General features: G+C 31.3%; 1 protein-coding gene across 3 annotated transcripts in view; it reads right to left on the bottom strand.

Annotated features, from left to right (window-relative positions):
• The window catches only part of LOC117174676 (potassium/sodium hyperpolarization-activated cyclic nucleotide-gated channel 2), a 167,274-nt gene that overhangs the window by 136,739 nt on the left and 3,869 nt on the right, over positions 1–26,666 (bottom strand). For all 3 annotated transcript variants that reach the window (XM_033363974.1, XM_033363975.1, XM_033363972.1), the window contains exon 2: positions 15,471–15,741. In XM_033363974.1, the coding sequence (XP_033219865.1) occupies positions 15,471–15,733 (263 nt within the window). In that variant the 5' untranslated portion in view covers positions 15,734–15,741. The remainder of the gene's footprint in view (positions 1–15,470; positions 15,742–26,666) is intronic.

The following is a 26,666-nucleotide window of genomic DNA, read 5'->3' as shown; positions in this document are numbered from 1 at the left end:
CTCTTCTTAATATTTTGACACCAAAATCATGTCGATACACCTTACCGACTGCGAGTAAAGCCACCCACGCTTTAACTTGACAGACTGTAAGCTACGAAAAAAAATGAGACAAAAATTGTTCATCCAAAAAAGAGCTATAATTTTTTATAGGACACGTAGTTTTTACTTTAGTCGCAAAAAATATCATTCAAAAAGTTGTTCGCCTAAAAAGATCTGTAAATTTATTATTAATCATTTTTTGATTGGACGAGCAGACCTTCTTTTAATCGTAAAATATAAGATAAAAAATGCAAAAATGAACTTATGGAAAAAGCGCAAAAAAGACAAAAGAGGACGTAGGCTTCTATATAGGACCCTGTATAGGTTCCTGTATTAGACCCTATGCAGATGCGCAGCAGTTTTCATTAAATCGTAAAAAACAACATTGAAAATAAAAAATTATAAAAACAAGGAAATAAGAATTAGTATGATTCAATTTTTATGCATATTATGAATTGTAATGATATAAATTTATTGAAATGATACATGTTTCAGAGCAGCTTAGAATCCAATTTAAAGCAAAATAAGAAACAAATACAAAAATAATCATGATAAATACAATTTGCTTTTTATTTTGCAATTTTTTAATAAGTAATCCCAGACAGAGTTACATAAAAATGTATTAGAATTGATACAAAAGTGTTATGTATTAAGTAGAAAAGTTTACATGTTGGATAAAATTGAGTGCGAAGCACGAGATACGTGATGAGAATGTGTTCGTTAAAGCCAAAAGAGCTTTAACAAAAGAGAGTTCAAAATTACAAAATTACAGTTGTCGGTCCGTTCATCTTTGATTTTAAAACGACTGTGCCCGAATGTGGAAGAATTGCAAATATCAAGTGCGGAGTTCGATTGCTATCATTCGCATGCCGTAGGTGCGCTCAAACTCTCTTTTAACGAAAGAGAATTCACAATTACAAAATTACAGTGGTGGATGTTTTGAGTCTTAATTTTAAAGTGTTTTCGCAAGAATGTGCGAAAATATAAAGACCGAGCGCGAAGCACGAGATAATTACAACATCGAGAGCGAAGCGCGAGAACCAACAGTTGTGCGCCCTAGGCGCGCTCAAACTTACAATTAACGAAAAATTTTATGAAATTTCTGATATATTTATATCCAGCCGCATCTTAAATTTACGAAATTTGTATCTGAATTTGATTAATTTTTTCACCTAGTTTATTCGTTCCCGGTCGATGTATATTTCACAACTGACCTGCAGGAAACTATCTGCCCCAAACTCCCAACGCTTACAATTTAGGTTAACTAAACGTATTTTGCCAATTTCATGTTGTATAAAGTCAAAGGTGCAGCTTGTACCAATGACTGTTTGGCAGTTTGCGTATTGCCACTTATTAAATGATACTTAGATAGACCAGCCTAACATGAAAATAATAAGTTTTTTACGTATATTTGAAGCGAATAAAAATTGTACTACGTATGCAAATGAAAAAAATTCAAGTAAATCAAGATGATGCAGACTTGTATCCGTTTTTTAGAAAACAAAACTTTTTATAATTTAAAAAACTTAATATGTCCACAGGTATTTTCTCTTTCGTAAATTTAACAAAACCAAATTTCTTTAACAACTCTGAGTAAAAAGTATTCATTACACTAAAATGTGTTATGAAATATTCTGTTTAAATCTTTGTCCACATGCAGTCAACTGCGTTTTTGCAATATGAATAAACCTATTGCGAGACGGTAATAGTTATTTTAAAATTACACTGAAACCTCGATTTCCGTAAACTTGTTTTTTTTGCGTCCCTGGAGCTGCTAGCCTCCGCAGTTTTCTGATGAGGGCAGCTACGGTTCCGGTAGAGAGGCGATAATTAGTCAAGCATGACAAACACTATGAGGGCCGCATTCTTACCGCATGAGTTACAACAAATGAGTTGCATAAATCGAGATTCCAGTGTATATTTATCGATTTTCATTACTTTCGCGCCCTAAAAGTTTGTCTTTGATTTTAAACAAAATTAATATTTTTTAAACAGTAGAAATATAGGGTTAAGAGGTGATTACTTTGAATGATATTCTTTCTATGCGCTTGATATAACGTCAGCCATTTTATGAATTAGCTATAATAGTTGAACAGATAGTGAAGCACGTGTCGCCGGTCGGGTTTACGGAATGGCGGGCCCTATCGCAGTCAGGTGATATACATGATGAGTATATCCTATTATATAGCAGCCTAGCCCTAATTTATTGTTTTGAAAGTAAAGTGCAATTTTTAAAAGAAAACTTTGCAAAGATTAGCAAAAAAGTGATAAATGATAGATGTCATACACATAATCAGCTGATGGATGACACCTTGTACGACTGACTACTGGTACTGAATAACCAGTGAAACTCACTAATTAAGCCCGTAACGGAATCCACTTAGTGAACCAGTGAAATCTCACTGATCGCCAGTCAAACACCGGTGGCTGTTTCAACCATTTAAATTGTATTGGTTAATTTTAAAATACTAAAGATTGAGGTACAGCTCAGATATAACAGCAGTGTCGGTGATTGCCTCGCACTGGCCTTGCCTCTAAATCTATGCCTTCGAAACGTAAACAGTCAGGACCGTCTGAACCATTTCTGTTGGATTTTTCTCCATATTAATACATGTTTGATTAGTTTTGTCTCTTTTGTTGTCTAATACATATACAATAGTTTAAATTTAAAGAAAAAGTTCAATGTCTACAATATACATATCATTTTAAGAGAAAAGTCCCAGTTTGGTATCAAACTTCAAATTGTATTGAAGTAATTTATATGTACTCAAAATTTAGAAAATCTGAATTAAAACTGAAGATAAATTTTTTACAAAAGACTTCATTCTTTAACTAAAAAAGAAGGTTATTTTTTAACTAAGAAATTTAATTGACAAAGAAATGTATTATTGACAGAGTGGTTTAATTTTTAACAAAGTAGTTACATTTTTTACGAAAACCCTAAATTATCAACCAAAAAGACGAATTATCTAAAAGACAGTTGAACTTTCAACCCAAAAATCTGCTTTAACATAAGAAAAAGTTAATTTAATAATTTTCTACGAATTATTTAAAGAGTTAAATAGTTTAGTTTGTTATCAAATCGTTACATTCTCGGCCAAAATAGCTATTTATTTTGAAAGAGATGAGTTTTAAAACTAAAAACACGAATGTTGAACACACGCATATGCTGACTGCCGGTAGAATTATCCACTGTGGGTACTGCCCGCTTTTATCGCTCCGCTACTAGTGCCGACGCATTGTTGACACTGAATGCGCACTGAGAAAATGCATAGACCAGCAGCTCTAGGAACTGTCAAATGGGTCCCTCTTCTATCGGAGCCCCAGTGCATTAAATATTCTTTTTAGTAAATTCTTTAGTTAAACTTTAAACTATTATTATATGTGAAATTAATTTCTGCTGAGAAATCAGTGAAAACCTACTGGAATTTTATTGAATTATAAATAAATACTAATTTCACAGTGTATTTATTGATTTGATATTTCATTCTCATGATTTAGTATAGTCACGAATGACATTATCGGATGACAGAAAGGCAGTCGTTACATTAATCAATTGAAATGCATCGTTAGTACCTCGCAAACATAACAAATCGGTAGGTTTGCATGGTAGCGTTTGAATTTCATGGTTCGTTGTATGCGAAATGCGTACTTCGATGAACAATAATTAGTAGCACGTTTTGTGACTAAATTTACATGCTGGTCGAAAATAAACTAGTAAGCGAATTAATTCTCAATTTGTGTACTTAAATATAAGTGTGATATAAATAAGAATACCTTTCGATTATTTTCAGTTTCTACCTTATATTACTATACATCTTCTAACGCAAAATAAAGTGATTCAGAAGGCGTTTGTTTGAGCTTATTAATTCTATTTGTTGAGCAAAGAGATTACGTTGATTGGCTTAGTTGGTTAGACGCTCGGACTTCACCTCAGAGGTCCGGGGTTAGATCCCTGGCCGGTACCTCTGGAAATTTTTCTACGTACCTTTACCGAGGTTCTGGCGATTCAGAACCCACCTTAAGCTGTAGGTCCCCCAATCGTTTACTTGACTTGCAACCCAGTCCGTCAACAATGGGGTAAAACCCAGACATTGTCTAATATGTCGGAACACACTGCTCTTATCAGATCACTTGATTGCATTATAAAAATGCGTCCATGACTGATGATATATACCGGGACAGCCCCGTCTTCAATAATCAAAAATAAAATCCAACTCTAGCCAAAAATGCCTTCGACATTTTGGGCAGTAACCATCTTAAGCATGTGACAAAAATTAGTTGTTTAAAACAATTAATTTTTTTATAGTAAAGAGCCTCGGTGGCTCAGTTGGTTAGACACTTGGACTTCACCTCAGAGGTCCGGAGTTCGATCCCTGAGCCGGTACCTCTGGAAATTTTTCAATGTACATTTAACGAGGTTCTGGTGGTTCGGAACCCACCTTAAGGTGTAGGTCCCCCCATCGTGTACTTGACTGCAACCCAGTCCGTCAATGATGGGATAAAAACCAGGCTTTGTCCAAAATGTCTGGGCAGACTGCTCTCATCAGATCACTTGATTGTATTGTAAAAATGCGTCCGTGACTGATGATATATACCGGGACAGCCCCGTGTAGAATGATCAAATAAAAAAAAATCGACTCTAACCAAAAATGCCTTCGACATGTTGGACAGTATAAGCCTTTGACAACATTTCAACACAGAAATGTTTTTTCTATATAGCTTTGCAAAATATATAAATTGCGAATTTCCCATTCAACTAATAAAAAATTAATTTTAAATGTTCAAGATTCTTCGACAAATATCACTATGAGTCAACATTTCGAGGATTCGGTGTAATGTTCTATAAAATTTCATAGACGCTTTTATTATTTAGTTAAGGCCTATATTTTGTGCAAGAAAAAATTCACGTCAAACTCTCATCATTCGAAATACGGACGTTCATGATTAGCAATAGTTAGGCAGTATTAAGTTAATAGCGTGGTAGCGTTAAATCGCTAAAGCCTAACGTTACTCGAGCTGAATGTTCCAAAGGCAAATCGACATAAGGGATATGACGGTAATTCTTTAGATTTGTCATTGAAATACTTATTATTACATTGCGTAATAACTATATAATAAGATAACAATATTGGTAACACAAAAAATAGCTGTAAGAGTATAATACATACAAAAATTAATTTTTAAATACGTTTGTTCTAATGCTCCTAATAATTATTTAAATGTACTAACTAGCTCAATAACTACTCATTTTTTATATATAAGGAAAAAGAGAAACTAAACATTCTTTAACAAATTTTGAGCAGACTTAAAATAAGTATTTAGATTTTGCAATATTTTAAATCTAAGAATTTAAAATTGAAAGAATTTCTAAAATCCGCTTTTAAACTTGAAAGTTTCTCATGGTAATAAAAAATCCTATCCTTTCTTTATTATTTCTAACTCAATATCTTGTACTGATTATAAAATGTAAAAGAATTGCCAACAAAAAAACTCTGTTATTTACCGTCTTTTACCAAAACACTTATAATTGAAACTGTCAAATTAGATCGTTTCTAAATGATACAAGGATTGTACAATTTTATAACAACGAATTCTATTTGATGTTGCGGTCTTCACTGGTTGTCACTGGAACAAATTCATCGGCTATTCTAGGAACGTTATATTGTGTTGGTGGTCATATTGTCATAATTGAATTGATGTAAAGCACGAAAGTGGAAGGTGTGGGATCCCTAGGGACCCCGTTGTTCCAGAATGTCTTCACTTGCAATAGAGTGGACCAGAGGAACCATGCGAACAATTCTGACACGTGGATCAATTACTACATTTGGATCATATTTACATCATCGTAACTATTACCAGATAGAGTTTGTGGTAAATTGGGTAACTGAGGGAGTGACCTAATAATAACAATAATATCATAATGTGATTCTATTATGTTACTTATGAGGGAAAAAATCCACTTCTTTATACGTTTTAAGTATTTAGAGGCGACCAGCCTACAGTGAATAATGAATCTTTATTGGATAATCATTAATTAAAAGAACAAATATATATTGTTTCCCAGCTGAGCGAAGGAGAAGATCTTTTTTCCAACAAAAAAATTAATATATAGAATTTTTAATTCATAGCTCCATCTATTCTAAAAAGACGTTACGAATTTCTGTTATTCTCTGACGATAATACAGATTCCTTGTAAAATAATTCTTTCTATTTTTAATCTAACTATTCAGTGTTAGCTTGTATAGTGTCTTCATTTTTAATTAAATAAGTTAATTGAATTATTTCACATACATTAGTATTTTAAATGAATGCTTATCCACTGTTGATTCATTATTTACTGTAGAATAGCCTCCCCTCTATACTTCAAACGTATAAAGAAATGGGAGTTTTCTCTCATAAGTAATATAATATAATCGCATTATGATATTATTATTATGATTAGGTTCCTAGCTCAGTTATTTTCTGATGCAGTTGTGGTAGTAAAACATGTCGAATATGTTTAAAATATTTTTTTAATGCAACAAAATTCGTGCACAAAAGCTCACAGGCATGTTGAACTTTCGAAAAATGGAAAACAACAACTTTTAAATTCAAGATGGATGTCTCAAAATGGCGAAATTAAAAAAAACTGTTATTTCTACCCTCAAGTGACATCAATGAATTTGACTATTACCCAAAGAACCCATATATTTTTTTCATAGTTTTTCGGGTCACTTATTACAAATCTGGCCGCAAAATTGCAAAATCAATTTGTTTCAACTATTTGTTTAAACAAATAATTCCGAAGAATTAGATTGTTCACAAGATGCATGCTTTTCATGGTTTTTGGGTCCGCTGAGTACGAATCTGACGTCAAATTTGCAAAACCAATGTGTTTAAACAATTTTTAAAGAAACTGTTGCAATTTGATGTTTTTGCAAGATGCATATGCTTTCGTAGGTTTTTGTGTGCGCTGAGTACGTATCTGACGTCAAATTCGCAAAATCAATATGCTAAAACCATTTTTTTTAACGAATTGTTGCAATATTCCCTTCTGTCAGCCGCCGTGTTTGACGTTTACCAACTGTCACCGCGTGCAGGTCGAAGGATAGGCAATGACCTATCCAAAGAACAGTTTACTACTAGTGTTCACTGCGCAAATGAATTGCGCAGAAAACAAATGAATTTCACAAATCTGACACATCCAATGCTAAGAGTTCATTATGGTGACACGGTGACATTTGGTAAACGTCAAGTATGGCGTCTGATAGAAGGTAATATTGCAACAATTTATTAAAAAATTGTTTAAAAATTGTTGTAGCACATTTATTTTGCGAATCTGACTCCAGATTCGTACTCAGCGGACACAACAACCAACGAAAGCATATGCATCTTGCAAAAACTTGCAAAAATTTGTTAAAAAATTGTTTAAAAAATTGTTTAAACACATTAATTTTGCAAATTTGATGCCAGATTCGTACTCAGCGGACCCAAGAACCATGAAAAGCATATACATCTTGTAAACAATCTAATTCTTCGGAATAATTTGTTTAAACAAATAGTTTAAACAAATTAATTTTGCAATTTCGCGGCCAGATTTGTAATAAGTGACACGAAAAACTATGAAAAAAATATATAGGTTGTTTGGGTAATAGTCAAATTCATTGCTGTTACTTGAGGGTAGAAATAGCAATTTACTTGTGTTACATTCGCCATTTTGAGACATCTATCTTGAATTTCAATGTTTTTGTTTTCCATTTTTCGAAAGTTCAACACGCTTGAGCACTTTTGTGGACCAAGGCTGTTACATTAAACAAATTTTTCGATACGAAAGCCAGCAGCAAAAATTTGTTGTCTTAAATTTTTTCGTGTTTTTTGTTAAAAATGCCAATAATTGCCAATTTGAAGATAATTTCTATATTTCTCAAGTAGTTATAAAAAATTGAAGTGTCAAATAATCTGAATTCTATGCGATTAAATAATAAAAGCTTATTATTTTGTAATTAGTGACTCTTGAAAGTTTAAGTTTGTCCCAATACAAGACAACCTCAAGAAAACATTCAAGCTAAGTGAAGTCAAACTTGAAAGATTCAAAAATAAATATCTGTTCACTAACTGAGTCTATGACTTTACAAGTAGAATAATATAAAAGATTATAAAATTTGACGTCGAATTTGCCTACGATCAAATTATTTTAAACATAATATGTTATTAAAATTATTACCAGAATTAAAAAAGAAAGATTTTTGCGTTTACAAGTATAGTTTCAGTGTTATAATCAGTTTTTTGATGTCCAAGAGTTTACACTCAAAGTGTCTTTAATTGCCGAAAATAAGAGATTATTAATATCGGAAAAAAGCATAAAAAATTAATTGTTATAGGGTAACATGGATTTATTATTAGAAGAAGCATATTCTAGCGGTGAGTTCATAAACAAATTATTAAATAAAACATGTACTTATCACCTGAGAAGCAATTAATTCGTATGTTATTTACAATTAGTGAAGTTAGTAAAAAAACGGAAAATTCTAAACACATAATCTTAATAAATAAACGCAAATATATTCAACTGATTGATTTTTTATTTAAAATAATTGTATATTATTAACTATAGTGTTAAAATATCAAAAAAATAAGAACATTAGGATAATTATTACATTGCGATTATTTAACAACAACAAATATGATGATAAACAAATTAAAATTGAGAAAAAAATAAATAAAATAAGAATTTGATTCTGGTACCTATTCGTTTAAGTAATTGCATGCTTATAAATATTATAAATAAAATAAACTGTTTCAATGCATTTTGAAATATGATAAACTAAATTACAAATACAGATAAAATTCATTAGTAAATTTGAAAAATAGAAGAACTATAAAACCGTTCATTCATTTTGATACATGAGTATAAGAAATTAATAAAAGCATTAAACTCCTCTGACACAATAAATTATGTACGTTTTTGTATGAGGTTAACATTATTTGAAAACCTTGAAATTAAGCTAAACTAAGTAATAGCATGCTAAAGGTGTAAATCAATTGTTTCAAGCATTAAAACACGAACAATCTATCACAAGAAAGGTTCAAAATTATATAATCCTTTCACATGAATCGGTAAAAATGTTATTTTGAAAAAATGCGTTGATGTCATTTTAAGTTTATTATAAACTGCTTTTCCCCATTTAATTGAATTGCAACCAAAATTAAATAAATATATTTAATGCTCACTGCTTCATATTTTAACTTTGATTTATTAATAAAACTTCAAATTATTTGCTTGATTATTTCTCGTTGCACGAAATAAATTTTTCTAGTTCAAGCAAGAAAACTTAACAATAAATTCATGAACTTTTGAAATCAAAAGATATACCTTAAATACTTCCAAGTAGGTGAGCAGTATACAATTTACTCAAATATTATATTTAATTTTATTCAAAAAAGAAAAACTAGGAAAAATTTCGAAACACTTAAAAATTGTTTAACTGCATCAATACTTTTGTAATCTTAAACGCACCACTATTGATTCCTAATCTATGATTACATTACATAATAAAATTAAAGTAAAAAAGATTGTTCTGTTGAAATACGCCTCAGGCTTATTGCATACTTTAGGCGTAAGGTGACGGCAAATGAGGCAGTTCAGTGTCGTTCTCTGTGTTACTGATAATTGTCCAAGATTCTGGCCGGAAGTAGCTAGCAATTTTAGCCAATTGGGACGTCAAAGAGCGGCTGTATAGTGTTTCGCGCGTTATGGAGCGGCGCGCGCTACTAGGTAATTCCGGTCATTTGATACCGACAGTTTATCCCGCCTGATTCACCCTCTCCCGAATCACTTTACCAACTTTTTAATTCTCCTTGTCTTTCTCATCCAGAGTTCAATTCCCTCCAACTTTATCAGGCAAAAAAACTAAATAACATCCAGCAGAATGTAATAATAATTCATATAAATAATAATCATTTATAATTTATTTTAGATAAACTTATTTACATCAAGTGAATGTCAGCGATTAAAATTCTTCAATTTGCACCATCGAACGTTTAAAATGTGTCCATTAAATTCCTTTAAGAATTATCCATGTATCCCTATCACCACTCTAGACGAAAAATTTTTATAATCGGATGATATTTTGTGCGGGCCCTCCAAAATAATATTTGAAACTAGCAGTATTTAAAAAAAAATAAAAAGTGGATTTCTTTTAAAATGAACAAATTTCGAATTACAAATATTCAGGACAAAAGTGAAAATTGATCCCTCGAACTCCACCAGTAAAAACAGTTCCATTGGGATCCCATTATGATTTAAAATAAAAAAGTTCTACTGTAGTAGCGGGTATTCAGGATAATGAACGGTATAATCTATTTTTCCCTGTATTTTGTTCCTGAGAGTAAACTGGAACCTGGAATTAGTTACATCAGATTCAATATATTCTTAAAACTGGTGCCCCCTCCCATTTTTTCGATGAAAAGATCAACCTTTTTTAAGTTTTAAAACATTATAAGAAGAATTTTCAAGGCTATCCTCGTTTATGTGTAACCCAAAAATGCTTGCACATCCAGTTTTTCGTTTGTATATGTTTTCAGACCCCCCCCCCCCAGCTTCTTTAAGCCAAGAAATACAAGAAATCGTCCTGCGCGTTTTTCGAGAAAAATTATTTGTTTTTATTTTTAACGATTGAAAATCCTGTTTATCTCAAAAGGAGGAAAAATAAAAATAACAATTCGTAGTTGAAAATTATTCCCCCTTCTAATAGCGTATTCGGTTATCCCGCACTGGTGCACTCCGATCTGCACCGACGCGGGTCGGAGTGAGAAGGAAGAAGCAAGAAGAAGTAAGACGGAGCGATCGGAGTGCTCTTACTCTACACCAGTGCAGGATAAACGAATGCGCTGTAAAATCTGCAGAATTATAACCTTGCTAGTTGCTTATTTTATGTGTTTTGATACATTTTTCGACAAAATTAAATAAATCGATATAAATAGAATAAATTAGTATATATTTTACGGAACTTCAACATTTGATTTGTTTTATGTTTGTTTTCAGTTCAGTAACAATGTAAAGAATATCTTCCATGATAATATTAGGATTATTAATAAAATAAATGTAATTATCTATATTATCATCTTTAAAGTATATAAAAATTCGTTTTTAATTTTTGCAATTCAAGAAACATCATTTTTGTTGGTTAAAAATCTCATTTTTTTCGAAAACGGCACAAAATATGAAAAGTAGTTCATAATTCAACATTGTTCGACTTCTTAAAATATTCCTTGCTAGAAGTTTATTTAATATGCTTCTACCAATTAAAAAAATAATAAAAAAAGTCAATAAAAACAGGCTAAAATATCATTTATATTGACATTGTTTCTGAACTAGAAACAAAGTCTTTTGAAAATAAAATGTTAAAGTTCGTTAAAATTAAGTGCCACTTTAATCGATTTTTATCGGTTTTTCATATTTTTTAAAAAAATTTCATAAAATACACAAGATAAATATACGGTAAGGATATGGGTGTTATTAATAGATTTTAGAAAGTGACACAAGTTTGAACTATGAATTTTTTTTTATTGTTGCGTCGTTTTCGAAAAAATTAGATTTTTAATGGTTAAAAATTATTTTCTGCCATTTTGAGATAAAATCCAATTTCTCTACACTTTGAAGGTCAGGGAGCTTCTTCATATTCATTATTAAACTAAATTTTATTTCAGTTGATTTTCATAGATATTTTCTATTTTAGGAAATATTCATTAAAATACGAAAAATAAAAATCTAGTAAGTTTTAAATCATTTACTTGCACCTTATTTAGGATATTGCTAACATTGCGTCGACACTTTATTTTCAATTTGAGTTCTGTCCACCGTAAAAAGAAGTTATTTTTGTCCGATGTTCTCTTTTCTTGATTTACCTGGTTCGTGTTTTAATACTGTTACCCTATTGATTTAATATTATTTCTTTAAGGATGTTAAAAAACTGAAAAATAATTTGTTTATCTTAGAAACAGAAAAGAAACAAAATGCGCATTCGTAATCTCTAAAGTTGCTCATGCGGCCAATTGCACAAAGAGAAAAGAGTACAGTAAAATTAGCAATGTCCTGATTGGTTTCGATGTAATCTTGTCGCCTTCGATCAAGCATTTTATTTGGGAAGATACGTAATGTACATATGTCTGAATCACAATGGCTTTTGACGCTTTCAACGATGTCGAAGTTTAAGCCTAAGTAGTTTAAACTGGGAAAAACCTAGAATCTACATATTATATATATATATATGTAATTAAAAATTTGTCATAAGGACAACCGCAAGATTTCGCCGGGAGCGGGTGCTAATCTGAATAATTGCACCCGCTTCCAGCGAAATCGCGGTAAAATTTCAGCCATAACCACGTCTCACAACCATGAGATAGGTGGTCATCCTTGGGTCGCTTCGAGTGCCTAAGACGCAAAAGGGTTTCGCCGGTCTGTCATGCGACTCTACTACCCATCTGTTGGGCTTGATAGGTGGCCATAGGTGTGCCTTACCGTTGTTCTACTGGGAGTCGGTGTCATTTTTGGTGAAAGTTGTGGAGGGGGGGGGGGGGGGGGGGGGGGGGGGTGCGTGTTTCATTAAAATCGTCCATGGGAAATAAACGATTTTGAACCATTTTTTCTCTTTTATAATTTTATTTTTTGAATTCCTCAATTGGTAACTGCTAAAAATTGTTTTTCTTACAAAAAGTATGGGCATTTAGAAAATAGACACGAGAATGAAAAAATATAGCTAAATAAATGTTTCTTAGATTTATTCTGACAATGTAACGAAAGTATTTTTCATGTACGAAAATTTCCTTGGTATTTCAAATACAACAATACTAACAACTTTATATGAATTAAGTTATACAAAGTATAAGTATAGGCTTTCATATTTATAAAACAATTTCTTTTTAATTCCAGTAAAATTAGAAAAGAATCCCTAAGTAATTTCAGGTCGATTTTCCTAAAGTTAAAATTCTTTTAAATTTTATACATTGTTATAACCTCGACTTTTTTTACGCGAAGCGATCCAAAGTTACTGCCAAGAAAGTTATGAATTCTGCAAAGGCGGGATTTCTCATTCATTAATTTAGATTCTTTTTTCGCGCTTTGGTCCAATTAAACTTAGCCAAAGTTTTCTCACAATGTGATATTGTCTCATCTTATAATAATTCCAGTTTAGACTTTTCAAATTCTGTTGCACTAGAGTATGAATTTATGAATTTAGTATTCTTTTATCAAATTGTAATTCACGATTACTCATTCTTCCTTACATTTAGGGATAATTTTCCTGGTAATGAAAATACGAAACAAAAATTTAGATTCATTTTCAGTCAACTGAAAATGATTAAATCTTTAAGAAGCATTATTGATAAATAATGATTATCCATACACATTTAAAACATCGTCTTGTAAAAAATAGCATTTGGTTGATACAATTAATTAACAGTTATCAGTTATTATTTTAATAAAGTATTTTCGAAAACAATAATAGAGTTTGTATTTTAATTCCGGTTCAAAAGATATCTTATTGATTGTACGTTGTATAATTTTGTTACTTAAATCTTTGAAAGGTTATTTACAGGAACTGCAAACTGTTTCAGTAAAAATATTCGATTTAATAATATATTTTCTTAATGTTACGGTGATGGAAATTCTTAACAGAATTTCTAAAAAAAACTTTTTAATGCGAAAAATGGTCGCAATGGCCCGTTTTTGGTATAATCTATTATTAGAAATAATAATCAATAATATTTTACTTCTTTTTATCTTGAAATTTGAGCCTGATATAAAATGCAATGAAAGTTTGATGTTTTACAATTACTTTAATGTAGAAATTCTGAGAATGAATATTTGTTCATAAAATTTATTGAACATAAAAATTTTCAATGAAAATTTATAGTATTTATTAATATTAAAAAATGTATAATCATTTAGAGTAATTTAGTTCAATCAAAATTGTCAGCAACGTACGGCTTCTGCGATGGACATATTTTATAAAAAATTGTATATATATGACAATCTATCATTAAACTAAATAATTATGGGACTATCAAAATGAAGTTATTTTCTTATGAATGTTTTTAAATTGGTAACATAAATTTATTATAGTGCTATCTAATGGTATGTGCAATTAGGAAGAGGTTGAACTCTTTCGAAGATAATTAAAATTAGTACCTCATGCACGCAAGCCATATTCAAAGGTATAGAAAATGCCACATAGTTTACCGTAGCTGCTAAAATTCTAAGATTTTTTTAACATGAGAAACATAAGAGGACACAATACAGAGGTTCTGTGAAAATTTAATAATTTTTTGTAACTTTGTTTATGAAGAAGAGCCCTGAAAGTATAAAAGAGCAGTGAGGTCTAATAGGTTAGATACTTTCACACTTTTGTTATGAATTTACTCTGATAATACCAAAATTTGAATGATTTGAATATTCTTTGAATGCGTTAACTGTTAAAAATGTTTGTGATTTTACAATACATCACAATACAAAATGTAATGTGATATTACAATTTTGGTATTGTGAAGTGAAATTACAATACACGTATTGTGAATTGAAAGCATCGCGTACCCGCTTCTGCGAAGCAGCGCCACATTAAATTTATCAGTTGAAAGTATGTTTTGTAGTTTGTGCAATATCGGAGTAAAATGATGTATTCAAAAGTGAGACAAAAGGTAAGTTTATATATGTTTATATTAAATATAAGGTTTTCGCGCAAAATAGACTTCCTTAAGAAACATAATAAAAAATTAAAATTTAGGGAAAAATGTTTTTCATCTGAAAGAAAAGACAGAAGTTGGTATATTGTTGGATATTGTATACGTTTCCAACTTTACGAAAATATTATATCAACACTGTTAAAAATTTCTGTTGTGATTTCACAATCAATGTAATGAAAGTTTATTACCAAAACGTAATGTAATTTAACAATGCATGTAATGTAATTTTACAACACATTTATTGTAATTTCACAATACGTGTATTGTGATGCAAATTTTTTTGGATGTTGTGAAATTACAAGAAATTTGTTGTAATTTCACAATACTGTATTATGACGGTACAATTTCATGTATTGTAAAATTACATTACGTTTTGGTAATAAACTTCCATTACATTTATTGTGAAATCACAACATGAATTTTTAACAGTGTACCTTAAACTATGACAAATTAAGACTTTCAGTTATTTTCCTACAGATAAAACTACTATTGTTGAAAACGCGGATTACTGGTTTTGATAATTTATTTTATATTTTTATCATACAGTATGAATAAAAATATGTACGAATTTCACGTTCAGTTTGAAGTAAAAAACAAAATATTGATAAAGTTCACAATTCCAATATTGTAGTATTGTGTTGGTCAACAAACGAAATAAGCAAATATGAAATTGTTTCTGAAAAATAACAGTATGCAAATAAACGACTCACCTAAAACTGGAGCAAGGATGTATAACCCAGTGACCTGCAGCCTTTTGCCTTATCCTTTCTTTCATGAGAGCCTTCTTACTGCCAAAGAGCTTCATGGCAAGCTTATTGTCCGTCGGCTGGAAGAGTGCTTGCAGCTGATTTTTAATGAAGCTTGTCTTGACTTCCTGGCCCGGAAGTCCCGGACCAAGCTCTTCCTTCGGTGTCCCATATAGGGACACATCGTCCACTCCGAAATGGACCTTACCGCTTCCCTTGTAATTCATGTCGTTGCCTGAAAGACAAAACCACCAAATTATACACTCATTTCAGTCCCATGTCTGTACTTGAATTATGAATCTACGTATAGTAATATATATTCGGGCAAACTGACGAAATTTTAGAAAAAAGACAAGTCTCTAGTTTAAATAACGAGTCGCCGGGGCATTTTTAAAGTGTGTACATCTGAAACCTGCTTTACGAGAGAAAAACATCCAAAGTTCGAAAATACCATCAGCACCCGTGTTAAATTTTTTGTTTAAACATCAGATTTATCCACTTCCAATCACTTACGGGAAGCTTCATTGTGTTTTAAGTGCGATTTCACATTGAAACTATAAGTTGAAACTTTTGACCCTTATTCAAAAAGCCGTGCATATATCCTAAACTGCAAAATTGACAGAGTGAGTTTTTTTCTTGCAAAATGCTACATATAGGGGAAATCATCCTGCAGTGGATACCTTCGTACAATGGATAAAATCATCTAAATTTCCATATGTATTTCCTAGTTACGTTTGTATCAGATATATTTTACAGGTACCTATGAATATATCTTTCTATTCTGCTTTGCGGGGTGGAATCAACTTTTCACTATAGGGCGAACCTGCCAACAGTGGAAAAAATTTCAACACTCAAGATAATATAAAAAACATTCATTTGGCTTATGAATTAATTTTTACTAAAATCTCACCTCATAGTTGAATACATCACTTTTATTTATTTCATATAAGCTCTTAATTTAACTTTTTTAACCCTTAGTGATCACACATGGCTCTTCGGGACCCAGAGGTCTTTTGTAATAAAATTCCAAGTACCTTAATGCAAAGGGAGCAGGACTATTGCAACATTTGCCGATAGCTGAAGAGTTTAACTACGCTTTAGGACGTTTAGCATGACACTGGGACTATTAGTTTATTTTGAGCAGCTTTTTAAAAATTGAGTTGGATCCTTTGGACTCAAGTGTGGTCAGTACGTTCGAAAGTGATTTTTGGAGTCAATTTTTATTTTAGCGTATATTGACTTCAGATGAAATAATAAAGTCTAGATAGTATATTTGTCAATGTCAACAATTTTTTAAAAGATATATAGCGTTCTATTTGCAATGCAACAAAAGATCGAAAAAACAAATACTAGATGTGCCTCTTGTCGCCGTGCTGTTTGCCAAGAGCAGAGCGTCTGCATGTGTAATGATTGCAGTAACATAAACTTAAGGGAAGATCACTTTATTTTGTCTTAGTTTCATGCCTACTATGTTTAATTTCAAGAATTCATCAATATTTTGTAAAATTACTTTTTATGACAAGTAATACAATAGAGTATTTTGACAAATACGCATGATTTATTTTTTCCCTTTTTTCTGTCATTCATTCCTCAAAATAAATATACTTTTTATATAATAAACTGAACTACTATTTTTTTCTTCAAAGAGGTACATCTGAAGAAGACGTAACTAAATTTTTAGCCCTTAATATCGAAAATTAAAAAAGTTATAAATTTTTTAATGAAAATAGTCTTTTTCTACTTTTTGGACTTCAACATTTTTTTAAATGTAAAAAAAATGTAAAAAATGTAATTTTTGGCAATACGACCTACATGATGTTTTAAAGTTACTTCTTGAGAAGTTCTAAAGTAATTTTCAAGTAAAAATATTCAAATAGTTTTTTTCTTATAGCAATTTTTGTTGCCTGGGTCCTATGGACCCAAGGGTGGTCAGCATGTTACTCCACAGAAATGTGGTCACTAAGGGTTAATACTTCGTGTTTCCTGCAATGTACACATTTTTGTTATGTTTTGCGTCCGGGAAGTGAACAAACCCAAAACCGGGATAAAAAGCAGTTGCATACAGACTTTTTCTAACTGCTGCACTTGAACAGTTCAAGCTCTATTACTTTTTATAAATGTTGCGCTTGCGGTTTTCTATTTAGAATTACTTTCCATGACTGCCTGAAATAAACATCGCTTTATTTTTATTTGACGCTTGAAGTGGTCAAAGTGATAAGTATATACGATAACCAGAAATGACGGTTAAATTACCGATAAATTGCTGAAAGTTTACAAAAAATTTAGAAATTTTTCGTTTTATTTTAAAAAGTTTTGAATACCTTAAATTTCTGGAAATTTTCGCTAATTTACAAATTCAGCGGAAATTTTCTGTAATTTTGGTAAATTTACTATAATTTTTCACAAAATACCATAAACATCCGAAAATTTTATTTTTATTCTTTGTCAAATCCAATATTTCCTGCATGTGTTAAAAAAATATCGAGTGGAACAGGTGCTCAAAGTGGACAATTGCAACTCTTGTGAAGTTTACAGTCCTTGCCACCGAAACATCTTCGGGTCCTCTCCGGCTCGTCTTCGGCTCGTTTACAGCTCGCCTACAACTCACCTTCGATTCGCCTCTGGCAGTGAATAGCAAACTTCACACTGGAGTGCAATTGTTTACTTTCGGCACTTGTAGCAAAATATACTATATAAAGGTTGTGCAGGTTACAACTTTTTGAAAATGTAAAAAGACATGTTTTTTTTAATGACTTCGTTTCTAAAACGATTTTAACGCCGTAAGCATGACGAAATGTTTTCCCCTTATAATGGCATAATAGTGTAATTTTCGTCTGATGCAAATTGAAAAAATTCCTATTATGTACAATTTTTTTTATCAAATTTACAATAAACTAAATTTTAAAAATAATATGTTTTTTCAAATGCTCACATCATTGTATCTTGCACAAAAAGTTGTTTTTTCTATATAGTACAACTGTGATAACTTACCACTTGATAAGTGTACACTACGTGTGCTATTTTGCTTATGATTTGCGCCCATTATTTGCGCATGCGCGCGCTTAATATCGTGCTACTATGGGGGGCATCCGATAAGTCCGCAATTCCTAGAATATTCCGCCCCTACAGCCCCGAAGTTGGAAAGTTATCGGAGTTGGACTGTGCTTTTTTAGTTATTTCGCCACAAAGAACATTACTTTGATAAATACGTCATAATATTTTGACTCATAGAAATTTTTTTTTAATTATCAACATTTTAAAATCCAAAAATCGAACAGAAGACATCAACCGATTTCTAAATTTGTTATTAATTCAATATACCAACTCTTAATTTTGTTTTTTCTCGGTTTAAATATTGAATTTTTGAAAGGCTATTTCAAAAATCAGCATTTTTCCTCTGTCGCCCTATTGAACACTACAATTAAAATTTGGAAGACAGATTCGGGTGGCCTTGAGGAAGAAAAATGATCATTGTTTTCGGTTCATTCTTTTCATTTCCTTTATTTATCTATCCACTTCTTTTGAAAAACTTAATCCTTTATAATTATATCTTCGTTTTTCTTTATTGTAAAGATAATCCTTTATTTCTCCGTAATTTTAGCTTTACGTTAATAAGTATTAATTGTGAATTCTTTTTTATTGAGACCATAAATTTACTTTTACTCTTTTTCTTGTAGAGACAAATACTTCATGTTAGAAACAGATTTCGAAGCAATAATAAAGTTACCACTTAAATGTGAGTGTACTAAAAAGCAGAAATCATTATGATCTCGTCAATCACCGGTGCAATAAATTTTTGCATCTCTAATGCGTTTTCATATTTGGAACTCTAATGGATCAACTAATAGAGCTTTCTGTGAAACATTAAAGGGGACAGGTAAAAAGTACTTTAGATTTTAGTATATACAAAAAGAGCTTTATTGTGACTAGAATTATACTTCTTTTTTAATATTTGAATATCCACATTTAACTATAATTTTATATTCAATTAAGATAATTATATTATGATAAATAAGATTGAACTATAGTACTGAACATATACTAGCATTGTACTTACTTTTTTTTAAATTGAATTCCCAAATTTTTCAAAAGAAACGAAAAGCGAAAAAAATTGGTATTAAATCAACTTTCTTCTTATTCATACTTTTTGTCTAAGCATTATTTTTAAATATTTTATACCAAATTTGTATTAATAATTCAATACAAGAGCGAAAATTGTATTTAGATTGAATAAATTTGTCAGAACAATTTTAATAAAAAATGACAGACTGATATAGAAATCAAGCTCAAATTGAATCGAAGGGCTCGGACGATTATGAAGTAATTGTTTGTTCAGATTAATCCAGGCTCGACTGATGAAGCATATTAATTATTCATCCTACCATGTTCTATCATAGCGCCTCAGTCCATAATTAATATTTATGAGCACTCAGCGTTTTTGGACGAGTAAGAATTCAATAATTGATTAATTAGGTGTCTCTAATGATAATTCGTAAATCTCTAAAACTATTTATTATTTCTTTCCAGGAAATACGATATATTATAAGATTAAGGTGGGTCATCATATAAATTATAAATAAACCAACGTTGTTATAAATTTGAACCGTTGAAATGTTTAAAAACATGTTTTTCCATGCAGAATCTAAACCCAGTATTATATTTTATTTACAAAAATAAAACTTCAAAATTCGATAATACTGCATGCCATTATACAGTTAAGGCCAAATTCATATTAGTCAAATTGATGCGTGAGATACAGAAGCTCGTATGCGCTGTTTCGTTGTAACTTTATTATATGTTAGATTTAAAGTAAGCGAATTTTATTCCTTAACCGTTTGGAAAATGAAAATAGAAAGCGCACAAGGCTGCAATCCTAAAACTCTAAATTTGGTTTCTACAAATGTAAGATTTATAACTTGATCCCTCCAACTCCCTCCAACTCCCTTCAACTCTATAACCTGTGTTTTTTCGAATATCTTCGTCACAAAAAGGAAGTATCCGAATTTGCCTACTACCGTCTGTAACAAATTATCATAATATCCATATATCACAACTCTTCTTCACATTCGCTCTTTAATCATTGATTTTCGAGTTTTGCTCCCTCGGTTCTGAGTTGAATTTCAAGTTCAAAACAATATCGATCAATCCTCTAACGTGCGAACAAGTCTCAATCCTTAGTAATATCAATCATTTCAATTTCCGTACAATAACTGTTTTGTTAGATTTTATATTAGTTTCTTAAACGTTTAAAAACATTAAATTTTATGTTCAATTCTTAAGATTTCTTAAACAGATCAGTTGTTTCCCGCAGTATTTTTTATTATCGAATCCTTAAACCGTTTGCATGGTATCCGAAATTAATGATACAGACGGAAAAAATAAGTTTTATCAAGTTTACGGAACTAATTCAAGAGTAGCGGAAATGGAAGATAGTTTTGTGGAAGTCAGAAAGGCCTGGTTATATGATGTGACGGATTATTTTTACTAGATCTATAAAACATCATAGTGTTCAAAAACCAAAGCGATATAACATGTAATGGCGCGCAGGTTGTGAACTCTATATTAGAGTTCCGGAAAATTTAATTGGAGCGGACGGAAATTTTTATTAGACCAATTTAAGAAAGAAAAAAGTTTATTTTTGATATTATTATTAAACTTAATTTATTACAAACCTACAAACTTATTATCACCTATGCGTATAATCAGATGCTTAAACGCTTTAGGAAATCTGAATTAATCGCTGAGAACTCGAACCCTATAAAAACTACCTACCCATCAATCTAATTTACACCACGCCGCGTCGCATGCTCTAAAGACTAACAAACTGAGCTATCGAACGCTTGGAATTTCGTGTAAAAATCTTGGCTAAGCGTGAGAGTCAGAGAATAATAATATGCGGCAGAACTTATGACTTTTCGGTTTAATAAATTTTATGAATAGGCGATTTAAAAAAACTTGGAATAACAACGAAGGGGCGAATCCGCTTTTTCAAATTATTGTTCAGAAAATGAGCTAAGAATAAAAAAGTTATTAATCGAAAATGAAATTTACAATTGGCGGACTCTTAATTTGTTTCCGGAAAGATTTTCTAGACCTCTTCAAATCTGTTAAAAAATGAAAAAATAACTGCGTGCTCAAAACGATCTATTAACTTCTATTATTTCACTAACACAAAGACCCCTACAATTACCGACTTTAACAAAGAACAAACAAAACATAAACATCCGCTGCTCTTGAGTTAGTTCCATAAACTTTATAAAAATCTTTTTTACCGCGCAGTTAATAAATGTTGTTAAAAATATTTTTAATTTAAGACATTTTTCAATTATGAATTAACCATCGTTATTTGTGGCTTTTGATAAGAGTGTTCAAGAAAATTTTAGTTTTTACAAGGGGGGGCCAATCTGGTTATCAGCTGGAATGCTCAGTTATCCAAAGTAGTAATCTGGAGTAATACAGTAATCCAAATAATCTAGTGTAATCCTAGGAACTTTAATTTCAATCCAATTATAATCCACATGAGTGTGATCCTACGTAGTCTCATTAAATCCAGAATAATTCATACTAATTTAATAGAGGTAGTCTAGGTTCATTCAATATAACCCGAAGTAGTTTGATAAAATTTGGAATCATGCGAGTAATTTATTTAAATTTTCGGTACTTTATTTGGTGAAATTTATTCCTTGAAGAGATTAAAAACAGTGAACATAATTCAATGTATAAAAGGTCAATATGAAGTAGGTATTTCACCCTTATTTCCAAAAACTCATTTTCTCATGCTATTCTTATAGGATTTTTAAAACCCACGCCACAGAGGCACGTGGTAATTGAAGCCCCCCCAACATTTTTTTTTTTCACGTACTCACGAAATATCTGACGGGGATCGAGTCTCTCCCAATAACATATTTAACGACTGGACCATTCTACTCTGCTGTATCTTTTACATACATTTTTTTTTGTTCATTTACTAAAAAAGAATCAACTTTAGTTTTATAATATTTGAATCAAAATTGAACGTTATATCGCTATTATATGACTATTCAAAAGCTATTCATATTTTATCTACAACGGGTCCAGCGGTCTAAGCCTGTTTTCTGTGGTGTTCTACACGCAGAAAAAACACCTTATTTTTTTACTGAGAACCAAGTTCAATTTACTGATCTTCCAAGTACGTATGTGGACAGCACGACAGGTCAGTAAACGCTACAATTACCGGCAACTAAATATGACTATCATTGATGGTTACCAGTGCTAATTCTCAAGTGGTGCTGACCTGCGGATCAGTAGATTTGACCGATCTAGTCGCTATTCTGCACAGTTCCTCGATGCTGAAATTACGAATTATCATGTCACTTTAACGAAAAATATAAAGAGATCGAACTTATGTTAACGGTATAGAATATAGTTGAGACAGCACTATAAATTGTGAAAAAGTATTGCTAAAAAATAATGAATAAATATTTGTTAGTGACAACGCTTATAATACAATTAAAATTTCGCATGCAAAGGGGGGAGGGATTTGAACGCATAAGCCTAAGCTTGCAAGTCAATGGTCTTAACCACTACACTATTACACGAGTTGCGATCGGTAAAATAATTTCGTTGTGTGCCGCCATCGCGGCACACAACGAAAGCTCTCGGACTTACTGCATATCCATACAAGTCGGCTGAAACAGTTACGGAAGGCAAAAAGGTCCTGCTCCAATAAACTTTTAAGTATACGCGATCTGTGAAGAAGTTGTGCCATCCAAAATGTTGTTATTTCTTGATCAGTAAATATTACATTTCTTTTTTCTGCGTGTACCGCTGGTTTTCTATTTCTTTCTCTTGACTCGCATTGTTCTTTGTTGTTTTTCAAGCTGCAGGCAAGTTTTATACGTCAAAATATATGGAATCGCAAGCCGAACATGGATGTGCTTGCAACAATTTTTGATAATTTATTGCACAAAATTTCTGAGTGTTAGTAATCCAGATGCGTTGCTCACCTTTGTCTTTACAGCGATCTGTAGACGATATCGTCGAAGATTACGTCAAAGTAGCAACGAAAAACTTTCGACAAGCACATACAATTCCCTTCATACACACTGACGTGTGTCTCTCTGGCCTATTCTTCGAGTAAACTGTGCCTATTTGAAAAAAATCGCAGATATTCCATAAGATTCCATAAGCAGTAAACAGGTTTAGACCGCGGACCCTTCGTATGTGTGAGCGACCAAAATGCGTCTTCTCGAGAAATAAGAAAAAACTTTTCCTTTTAGTGCGTGAAATATTTCACAAAAAAACAGCAGCTAAACTTTACATCGATTTTCGACGAAAGATTCTCTCCAACAAAAATTAACTTCCCAGGATAAACTTTACACAAATATCGGTTAAACTTCCCTTTGTTTTTCCACAACAAACAAATGTTTTTTGAAAGACGAGAAGTTGGTTAAAAAAACTTTATCGTCCTAAAAAATTTCCTGCAACCAATTTTACTCTTAGTTTTTTCTGTGTTGAAAATAATACATTCCATAATATTTCGTTATTCAGGTATAATTGCAGACAAGCACAAATTATACTTTGCCAATGACATTGTCAAGTGTAGGATTGATTTTGAAATACCATTCGCCTAATGGAAATGTTGTACACCGTTAGAATTATTGAAACTAATTTGTATGTATACATAAATCAATCGTTCAAAAGCACTTAAATACCTAAACGCTTCTGATAACTTAATACTAGTTTTATGAGGCTCGAATAAAATTGTACGTCAAGCAATTTATATAGTCTAGAATGTTTTTAATCTCTTTATCAACTTTCTAATTTATCTGTATTACAAAGCCATTCGTTATAATAATAGGTTTCATGATAAAATTATCATGATACGAAATTTAGTGAAATAAAGACAGTAAAAATTAAGTTACATGAATTAAAATAAAAGTAAATATTTCTGAGGTACTTTTACCATCATTCTAATTTGCATTTAATTCTTATCAAGCATTTAGATTTAGATTTCACATGAAAGAAATGCTTTGTCTGAAATACACATTAAAGCATAATGTTACTCATAATAGCACCGTTACAATAATATCTGAATTAATTCACTTCAAATGAGATAATAGCAACGATGTGGGTGTTGCATGAAGTACGTACATTTTCGAGACATACAAAATAATTACATTACATCGAGTATCATTGTTGTTGGCTTCACATTTCCTCGATTATTGCCGTGGATTGCTGCAATTTCAGCACAGGGTCGTTTCTCTAAGCTTGATCAGCGGAAGACACGACACAACCAAATAAAATATTCAGACAGTAAACAGAGCGATTCGCTGAATACCAATTCATTGCAATAGACTGAATCAATTTGTGATGCATTACTATAATTTTTTAGGGTTACGCGATTTTTAAAAAACTGTATTTCGTTTTTTTCTTGTACTTCCATGCATTTTATTTCAATAGGTAAGTGAAAAATACAGAATTTCTATAGAAAGACAGTCGTCGAATTTTTCGAAAAATGTATGTAAAGGACGGCAGAAGCCAGTTTTCTATGTAATGCTAAATTCTTATTGTTTTTGTAGCATAAGATTCTTCTGTGACGATAAAAATTTGAATAAATCAAACAAATCCTATTCATGGGGCTCCTATTACAGAAATTTGTCAGAATCTCTGATTTTTCATTATCTAACTAAATTCTGCAGAATTTCGAAGCCAACGGAAAATATAAAATAATGACAATGAGGTTTTCAACATAAGAAAATTTCAAAACAGTCAAAAATATAATTTTTTTAATTACATCTGTCTAATCGTTGAGAGTATAAAAATATAAAATTAAGAGATTAAGGAATGCTTTTGTGATATGGGTATTATAAAAAATATTAGGCCAAAATATTATGCACTATTTACTGTTATCTGGAATCAACGTCGATAAATCGATTTTTAACTATATTGCAATCTTCATATGTGTAAAATTACCAAAATTAGCCCCCATTATCAATAATTAGAATAGTTAAACTCTTTTTATAATTATAAAAGAAGACTTTATTTTAAGATTTTAAAAATTTGCTAAATATTACTATTTTTGTCCAATCAATCCTAAATACTTGGAAGCTATTTTAAATTCTGCATACATTGAGCTCAAGATAAAATCATTTTATTTCTATAAAAGTCTTCTTTCATTTACATTAATTTAACTTGTATTATTATTTTCCTACAAATAAGGCAGATAAGTCTTTGAATTTTCAAAAATTTGGTATTCCAATTTTGTCTCCTTGCAACATGCAGGTACGAAATTGTTTCTCTAAAAAAGTTATGGGCAAATATCTGTTGAAAAACTATTTCCTATATTGTCTTATTTTCGAAATGTTTGCTAAAATGTGTACAAAACACTCTAAGTTATTTTTGTGAATACAATTTTATGGCGTGATGAAACATCAAATTTCACTTACTTTAATAGTTCATTAGTAAAGTAATAATAATAAAATAAGTTAAAGAAAGGAAAGTATCGATTAATTTTAAAATACTGAATTGAAAGGAAAAATTTGGATGGTAAATTATTAAAACTATGAAATTATGATCTTCCATGTATTTCAGGACATACAATTATAGTGTGGGAAATAAATATTGTTATTACACCATTAAGCCATTTCCCTTTCGAGATAGGCGTGAATCACTCGGTGGGGAAATGAGTAATGTGGAGAAGGGATAGAGAATTTTCAGATTGATCCATAATTCTCGTGTTATTTATGTAAATAACACGTTCGTTCCGCCACACTGCTCCGGCACAGCTTGCTGATCAATCTCTCTAGCAATCACCCCAAGTGAAGATCCTCACAAAATCGTTATGTAAGGTTCCCCACTTGGGTCCATTAGTGGCCAAGGTCTTTTGTTTCAGGCGTCATTCACTCTACTGACACTCTTTTTATTAACTCTCTGCCGCCATACTTTCCTGTCCTGGCATACTTCTCTAGCTTCTTTTATGTCCATGCATTTTTTCATGCAGACTCTCGTATTTCTATGACTTCTTATGTCTCTTCTAACTAGGGTCTTATTCACACATGCTAACCATTCCTTCCGCAGTGTACGAAGGTAGTTCAATAAGTCCTTAGAATGACCAACAAATGGCGCGCGAATCGCTCCAAATCATCTGTTTTCAGTCAGCACCACTCCCGACTAGATATA

The sequence above is a fragment of the Belonocnema kinseyi genome, chromosome 6 (assembly GCF_010883055.1).
Source record: "Belonocnema kinseyi isolate 2016_QV_RU_SX_M_011 chromosome 6, B_treatae_v1, whole genome shotgun sequence".
Lineage (NCBI taxonomy): Eukaryota > Metazoa > Arthropoda > Insecta > Hymenoptera > Cynipidae > Belonocnema > Belonocnema kinseyi.
Note: the sequence above shows the minus strand (reverse complement) of the source record. Positions and strands in the feature narration are given on the sequence as shown.